This window comes from Alligator sinensis, unplaced genomic scaffold, assembly GCF_000455745.1.
Source record: "Alligator sinensis unplaced genomic scaffold, ASM45574v1 scaffold1192_1, whole genome shotgun sequence".
Classification (NCBI taxonomy): Eukaryota; Metazoa; Chordata; order Crocodylia; family Alligatoridae; genus Alligator; species Alligator sinensis.
In genome coordinates this window covers 974,119-983,093 of record NW_005842376.1, presented here as the reverse complement: position 1 = coordinate 983,093, position 8,975 = coordinate 974,119, and the positions used below count along the sequence as shown (strand labels likewise).

The 8,975-nt window shown below is 41.8% G+C and overlaps 1 protein-coding gene across 1 annotated transcript in view; it reads right to left on the bottom strand.

Moving 5' to 3' along the window:
• The window catches only part of LOC102368965 (ankyrin repeat and SOCS box protein 9), a 29,521-nt gene that overhangs the window by 8,280 nt on the left and 12,266 nt on the right, over positions 1 to 8,975 (bottom strand). Inside the window, 6 exon segments of the mRNA XM_025210851.1 lie at positions 1 to 5; positions 7 to 59; positions 1,701 to 1,835; positions 3,823 to 3,973; positions 5,262 to 5,369; positions 7,386 to 7,465. The exon segment at positions 1 to 5 is cut by the window's left edge and continues 158 nt beyond it. Coding sequence (XP_025066636.1) covers positions 1 to 5; positions 7 to 59; positions 1,701 to 1,835; positions 3,823 to 3,973; positions 5,262 to 5,369; positions 7,386 to 7,465 — 532 coding nt within the window.

Here is an 8,975-nt window from a genome sequence, read left to right as displayed (position 1 = left end):
ATTCCTGGCAGCTGCATGGAGAGGGGAGTCCGTGCCTTTGCCATGATTTGCACTTGCTCCTGAGCAGTAAGATGCAACAAAGAATAAGACCATGTTAGTACATTTCCACTTCCTTAGCCACCTCCTATTTCTCTGATTGACATGTGGTAAGGAAGATGCCCAAGCTACCTACATAGAGACAAATTTCAAAATTTGGTAGTAGGCTATGGCTTTAACCCACTGTCAGTATTGACAGTAAGGACAGCCCAGGAATCAGTGAAAACCCCCAGAGTGATTTGCTCAAATTCAGAAAGATATTTAAATACCAACAACCATTCAGGATATGGTTCAGGATATGGAGCATTGTATTTGAGGTAGACAAGCTGCCTCTAAGACTGCAGACACACACATCTGCTGTACCTTTTTACAGGTAACAGTTCAGCCTGCTGGGTGCTGTAGAGTGGACCTAGGTTGCTACCCAAGTCCCAGCTCTCAGTACCTATGCCCCACCTTTCTCACCTCCAATGGAATCAATACCATTGATCATGGTACTCCATTCTGCCAGTCTTTGCATGATGTGTACACACAGGTCAAGGCCACAGTTCAGCAAGGTCCTTAGGCATGTGCCTGACTTAGTAAAGCACTGGAACTGGTTACCCAGTGCGATGTTTAAACTCCAATCTTGGAGGTTATTAACACCTGGCTAGACAAAGCCTTGGCTGGGATGATCTAGTTGGGGCTGGTCCTGCTTTGAGCAGGGGGTTGGACTAGATGACCTCCTGAGATCCCTTCCAACCCTAATTTTCTATGATCCTAATTGATTCTATGATCCTAACTTTATGTACATCCAAGGGGACAAATCTTATTTAACATTTGTGTGTCTGATTGCTATTTACACATCCAAATGTAGTGGTGTAAGTGATATTTTTAGCACTTGCACAGATTTCAGAACCTATTTCCACCTACTCTGCTACATTTGCCTTTCTACAGATACTCAGAAGGCTTCCTGCATGCCCACGTAGGCATGTTACCGTGTATAGTTGCACAAAAATGTGGTTGGAAAAAAACCCTACAACTATTTGATAAAAGAGGATGAGGGCCCTCCCATATGTTAGCCCAATAATCTATGAAGCGGGGAATCCAGACACTGGGAACTCTTCACCCCAAGAGGGTTTGAACATGCAGCAAAACCCCTTAACTATCAGGCCAGTCATAAATTAGGCTTTGCCTAGAGCACCTTCCTCTTAAAGCTGGCCCACAAGGCTGCCAAGAGGGGAAGATATGTAAATCCAGAAAAGAGCAAACCTGAGGGACTATGGCTCAGTAAGATGGACACAATCCTAGAAGAAAGCAGCCCTGGGTTCTGGCATTTGTCTCCCCTGCCAATAATAAAAAAGCTATGCCACTTCTGTCTCAATTTTATCCAATGACTATTAAATGCAAGACATAGAAAAGCCAGTGGATTCTCTGTCCTAAGAGTCGCTGGTAAAATGAAGTACAGGATCATTGTATTAATTTCACTGGGAGGAGGTGTGACTTAATCCTTTGGTAAGCTTAGACAATCTCAGGTATTCTTCTGTTGCTCTATACAGCACTGCCATTGTAATCCAAATGTCTCAAAATGCCATTGTACAAATGTTCCTAAACCTTAAATGAGAAGATGATATAAACAGAATTTACAGAGAATGGAAGAATATAATCATTATATTTTTTGTGTTTACCTGACTCAAGTAACTTCTTGGCACAGTTTACCTGCCGGTTCTCACAGGCAATATAAAGCGGAGTGCCCAGATGGTCAATGTTGTGGTCTATATTTACTCCACGAGATGCAAGGGATTCAATACAGTCAGCATGACCTTAAAACAGTATAAAGGTTGAATAAGTACAAGAAAGTAAATTGTGAACGCTCCAAATATTGTGGTTCAGATACTCAGTTAGCCAAGACTGGCTTGAATCCTTTGATTTGGCAAGGGACACTAGATTCACATTTTTGCTATTGTCTTCTATCACTCCAATATTTTGATAATTTCAAAATATTTTTAGCCAGTGAGTTTTGTTGGGAGGAAGGTGTGTGGCAGCAGGCAGCACAATTTACACAGAAGCTGACTGTTACCAGAAGATTACCATCCAAATAGCAATCTTTGCTAACTATGCTTTCCTGTCTCTAAAATTCTCTTCGGCCCCATTCCCTTTCCAGGAGATTGGGAAGTTTTCCTGAAATTCCTTATCTGTTTCTCTCTCTAGTCCTGTCAGGGGAACAACCAGCACAGGGACTATTACCTTTTGGTGATAAGGAGCTTACACTTATGTTTAGAACCTGTTTGCTTCTGTAGGTTTTCTCCCTCAGAATATATATAACATCTGCAAAGGAAGGCGATTTTTTGTTGCATAGAAAAAGACTGGAAAACAGGAATAGCCAAGCCACCCATTAATAGAAGACAGAAGTCCCTTGTAAGACAGTTCAGTTGTTTACCAGGGTCTGTTACTCCATACATAATTTGCAATATGTATTTGCACTCCTTGGGTACATCTACACAACACATTTGCTGCAGATTTGCCTAATTAGCTCCACAGTAAAGTCTCAGCCTCTTCACATGTGACCCTATTAGGCCACCGTAAACTAATAAACACCACTGTAGGTTAGTACTTGTCAACCCAAGTACCATCCTACAGCAGTGTTATTTAGTGTGCCACAATGCACATGTAAATGCTGGCGGGGCTGGCTGGGGTACAAGGATGCTTCAGTTTGGGGGATGCCTGCCAGCTAGCCCTGCACTGGAGCACCCTCACGTCCCAGCCAGCCCCTCCACAGCACGTTGAGCCAGGCTGGAGCACCCCGGGCTGGCAGGCTGATCCCCTGGACCTCTGGTAGCTGGGGCTGCTCCAACCCATCTCAACGTGCTGAGGTCCCAGGCACACGTGCAAATGCAGTGCCCAGATGCAATAAACTCTGGTGTGGACTGTGCCGGAGCTTATTCAATTGCATTAAAGCATGTGTAGATACACTCCTTGGGCCCTTGTGTTAGTAGGAGTTATTGCCACATAATATGAGTTCAGTACCTATTCTCGATATTTGGCAGCTGACATATGTTCACCATCACATAAGGACAAAATCACATCAGGCCTGTTTACCTATAAGGCCAAAATTGCATTAAAAATATGAGGTCTCACTTCATGAAGCATTTGCTATGAAACAAAAACGGTTGTGAATATTTGTATTGATTTTTACTGTATTCAGAAAATTCAGAAACTGGTTCTTCACAGAATTCTCCTTAGGCTTGCCAAGTTCCTTTATTTAGGAGAAGGGGAATTCAAGTTCAGTCCACTATCAATACTAAAACTCAATTTATTAAAATACTTATTAGGAGATGTAATAGTAATGTCAGGCTATTAAATAAGAAGGAAGCAACAACGGAGGTGGCAAGATGCTTCCTTCATGATGAACAGTGACATTTCTGGGATGAAGGAAAGTGTTACCAGATAAGGAAACACTTGCACCCTTTCTTCTTCCAAATCAGGCTGTTCAGGCTTCAGGAGCAGTGTTTGATTTAGGACCTTCAACTGCAGTCCCTGCTGGTGTGAAGTCTTGAAATCTGGATTGTGTAGTAGATGAAGTTAAAAGATACCACCTCTCAAAGGAGCTTCAGGAGCTGAGTAGAGGCAAGGGCTCTGAGTGGCTGCCATAGCTAAAGACTTGTTTTTTAGGAACCGAGATACTAGAACTGAGGATAACGATCATGGTACTAGCCAGGATAAACTTACATTTTACACGAATTAAATATATGGAATGATCTTTTCTTTCTCCGGTCCCAACAACAAGGTATTATTAACATAAAAAGTTACCCCTTTTAGCAGCTTCATGGATGGGTGATGCCACATCGCAGGCTGCATGCGGGCTGGCTCCATGCTTCAATAAAAGGTCCAGGCATGCCACGCTGCCACTGATACAAGCGTTGAACAAAGGGGTGTGCCAATCAACAGTGACTCCATTCACCTGAAAGAGAAATAGCAAGTGGTTCTTTCAAAAACATTAAGGATCGGGGAATATCTAGGGCTGGATGAAACTTTTCCATCAAAACTATTTTTCAACAGAAATTGGGTTTTCAATTAAGTTAATATTGTTGCCAGAATTGTCCATCCTGCCAGAAATTTCTAACCTATCTTGAAATCTCCAACTTCTCTTGAAAAACAAAGCCCTCACGAACCACCACCACCATCCTTTTTTTCTGAAAATCAGAAGAAAAATTGATTCAGTAATCCTATCAAGGATCCTGAAAGGGTTTTCTGGAGAGCAACATGTCTCATTCTTCAGGTTCCCATGCTAAGCTACAACTCCCCATCTCACAGAATGCACTGTAGTCATGAACGCCCTTGATGCCTCATGCTGACTCACCAAGGACACAGGTTGTAGTACTTAGCTCATGAAGGAAAATGACTGATTTCATTCTGGTCACTTTGTTTTCATGTTGTCTCCATTTTCTCCATCTTTTATCTTTTTCTTATCTTCTTAAAGCCTGATTCTGCAAAACTTAATATTTTGCATGTGAACTGATCCACTGACATCAGTAGGCTTAGGAACTTCTATAAAACTATGCACGTTCCCAAATTTTTGCATGTTTGTGAGCTTTTTGATGGAGAAACGTTCCCCTCTTATATATGTCTAGAATAATATACCATGATAACTATAATAATATTGACAAAAGTCATTCACAACTGTACTTTTCAGTACTTTACTATGAAGGGCTTTTTATGTCAAGTGCTTATAGTTAAGCTAAGAACACCATATAAACTACCATTTTAAAATGTTTTATCATACTACATTAGAAATTCAATTTTGTTGTAGTTTGGGCAGAAATCCACCTCAGCACACATGGTCCAGTAGGCTAGGGTGGTTAAGGCACTCGGTTTTCTGTAGCCAATTGCACACAGGGGAGAAATAGGCCATCACATTCCGGCATCCTCAACTCCAGAGTGAGAATGATCATTTGCAAATAAGTTAATAGGGTGATGTACTTCAGTGAGAGAGAAAGAGCAACTCAGACTCATACTCATGCAGATATTTCATGTCAGGAGCATGAAATATCTCTGTTCTTAAGTAACAATAGTCCTTTTACTTTGTAACCAATTCTTTACATGCTTCCCTCTCAGTGACATGCAGATTTCTCAGAATACACTTAGAAATTTAAAAGCCTAGGGTTTCTTCCCATCGTTTATTAGACCAGATTTTGTTGCACAGGAAGCTATTTCGCTGATGTTGTTCTCAACATCTGCCTTGCACTTACTTGAGCCCCATGTTTTAATAGGACACTGGCACAAGCAGCATGGCCCCCTAGGCAGGCCTCATGGAGTGGAGATGCACGATCTGCGGTAATGAGGTTAACACTGCTCCCCTGGTTAAATAAAAATTGTAATTAAAGGAAATGATACCAATCACTGCAGTATTTCATCAACATTTCCTGCAAATATGAGTCCAAGGGGGGTATGAAGAAAGTAACAATGTTATTTATGTGAGACAGAAGGATTGTTGTGGGTAATATGTTTTATTGGACCAAATGCATGGTTGGGATAGCTTTAGACAAACAAGCTTTTGAGTACACGGTACTTGTTCTTCAGAATGTGCTCTTAAATGTCTGTCTTTTTAAAACGCTTCCAATCATACAGTTATTCCAATAAAAGATATCACCCATAAAAATCCCTACCTCTTACACACTTCCTGGACCATCACGGCTACAACATCGCTCTAACAATAGCACAACATGCAGGATATTGAAATTTGCCTTTTATTTACTTATTAGATTTACAGCTACCCTTTCCAACAAAGGCTCAGGGAAGCTTACTCTAAGAGACAAAATAACTTATAAAAAGCAAGCAGAATGGTAAAATAAAATATAAAACAAACTGCCTAAACAATATTCCAGCGTATCCTTGCTTGTTAAAGGCCTGCCCAAATAGAAAGGCTGTACAACACTTCTGGAAGATACCCAGGCTTGCACGCTGCTGGGCCTCGAGATGGAGGGGAATTCTAAAGCTGAAGAATGACTCCCCAGAACAACCTCCCATGTGTTTTCACCAGGCAAACTTGGAGTAATGATCATATTTTCAGGAGGTTGCTCTCAGGGATCATGATGAAGCATAAAGAAGAAGGCGTTGCCTTAGGTGCATGGCGCCTCATTTGGTTCGTGTAACCTCTGCAGACTTTCCTCCCCCTTCTGGCCCTGCCTGGCACTAATGAACTATGGAAACCTTCAAGAAAAATAGCGTCCACTAGGACCACATGTGCGTCATACTCTGGCACTGCATCTTTATGAAAGGGCATGTAAAGGGCTGCGAAATCCCAAGTGAAGTGAGGCATGCTTTCTGCCTAAGTTCCATCTGTTGTTTTTCACTAAAAGGCAAACTTCTACCAATAAGAGCATTTCCTTTTTTTGAAAAAGAGGTTATACTGGTTTTATTTTATATGTAGTGAAACACGGCTCACTAATACCTCAAGATTTAAAGAGAGAGGAATAAGGAAAATATATTTTAAACAAATTATTTGAACAGTCTTGGCTCCCAGCCTTTATGTAGTCAGCTCTGCATTATGACACCTTCCTTCAAGATTCAGGATGATATATTCTCATACAAAAGGGAACTTTTTAAATTTTTGCGGTTACTGTATTTGAAAATTCACCCAGAAAAAGTCTGGAATTTTCTCAATTTTTTCCCAAGGAGCTTTAGGGAAACAAGGGCAAGTCTGGATGGAAAAGTGGCACAGACATCACAAATATTTTGTTTAGTTTTACCAGAAATTCTTCCATAAAACCATCTCTGAAATGCTGTAAATTTAAGCTTTGGGAGTGTCCGTAATCTTTCTCAAGCCAACTTCTCCACAAGAGAGAAAGATAAATCTAATCTAGAAAATAGAAAGAGGATTTTGAACCATCAGGGAAGTATGATTCTGGACTCTGAAAGGAGTCATAGGGAAAATGAAACCCATTTAGCCTTAAGATAGATGTACTGATGATATTATGTGACATGACTGTTTGGGAGAGCCAGGAACTGGATTCTATGGCCTAAGAGGACCCTCCTAGTCCTAGGCTATATCTTATCTATGCCCTTATCCTGCAAACACTTACACACAAGCTGAACTTTAAACATATGAATAGTCCCAGAGCCTGGTAATGAGGCTGCATATGCCAAAGTTAAGTGCAAACATAATTGCTTGAAGGATTGGGGTCTGAATGTATATGATCTGTTTTAAGACATGAGCTATCCATAATAATAAAGCTTATGTTACACACAGGGTTCACTGCTAGTACAAAGCACTTTTCGAACCTCAGCTATCCTGCAACATGAAGCAGAGCCTGCATTCAATGGGAACACTGAGCAGAACAAGCAGAATACTTCACTGAATAGCGAAGCGCTACCTGATTGATGAGTTTCTTCAGAGCAAGGAGACGCCCATGGATAGAGGCATCATGTAAAGGAGACCATTCTGAAACAAAATCTGCGTAAAGAAAAAGTCAAGAAAAAGTTTGAGTTTCATGGAGTCTTTCACTGACACAATTTATTAAATTAAGTTGGTGATTGCTTTCTTCTCCTGTGATCCTTAAGTATTTTCTGAGTTCCATTTTTAATATGTTGGTCGTGACACTCCTTCCCCTGCAACAGCAGTGGTTCTGGCCAAAGCGTTTTATTTCCTAAATTGCCAACCTTTCTCTGTGCCAGCCATTGAAAGGGAAGGTAGAGATAGGAGAGATTCTATAGAAAACAATTCGTTTAGATGAGCTCTAAACAGTTAAGTTACTTTTAGAGGACAACAAGAGTATTTAGCCTGTCATTTGCTTTAGATAGTTTCCAGAACCAAACTCATTACACTTTTACCAGCTAGTAACAAGAGAAAGATGTTTTGAAAAGGCTACAGCTGATAAATTGTGGATGGTGCCAAAGTTGTAGGAGGTAATTGTGTTACTTGTTGGCTTTGTAACTCAGGTTGAGGTGGGGGCTATTCTAGCAACAGGGACGTAGTTAAGCAACAGCTGGGTGCTCAGAACTGTGTAAACCACAAAATGAGGTACAACACACAAGAAGAGACTCCAAGAAAGCATCTGTGTCAATATGTTGTTTTCTTACTTTAACATTTAATGGGAGGGTGAACGTGCTTTGGACTAGCATTAGAGGCCCTTGCAGGAAAAGAGAGTTTGAAGGAAAAAAATGTGTCTTCTGCAAAAGGTGTGAACTGCCAAATTTCTCTCTGGCTTGCTCTGCTGGAGCTATATATCATGGGCTTATAGAGAGGGGTAACTAACTAGTACTGGGGGCCCCTTAATTCTGCACTGGGGGCCCCTTAATTCCCTTTTCCAGCTCCAGCAGTGGGAAGGGAACAGCGTTGTCAATGGTGTGCAGTGCAGGAAGAGAGGCCAGAGGATTGTTGCTACTGGAGGTCATGTCACTTCCTTCATACATGCTGAGTGGCCAAAAAAACATCAGTTTTCAGCAACACATGCCACTGCAGCTTCTCTGCCCTACCTGCTGCTGGGGCTGCTACAGGAAAGGTGCAGGGTGTAGGGGAGGTGGGGAGGGGGGGGGAGGATCCCAACATCAGTTTTCAGCAACACATGCCACTGCAGCTTCTCTGCCCTACCTGCTGCTGGGGCTGCTACAGGAAAGGTGCAGGGTATAGGGAAGGTGGGGAGGGGGGGTGAGGATCCATTCTGTTGTCCTCCTGCCCTTCAGCAGCACATGGGACTCATGTCCTGCTCATTCACCCATTTTTTATACTAGTGGATCATTAAATGCTTCCTAAACCATTAGAGCCCAGACCTTCACAGGGATCTACACATGCATACTGAAATAATGGGATTTCATGCAGGTGATGTATTTACCGGGGAGCTTGTATGTGTCTCGGATGGCCAGAGCCGACTCGAGGTGATTTAGAAATTGCTCGTTCGTTAGGGCGGGCTGGTGAATGGAGAGGCAGACAAGGTTTAATGGTTGCAAAAACGTTTACTTACACC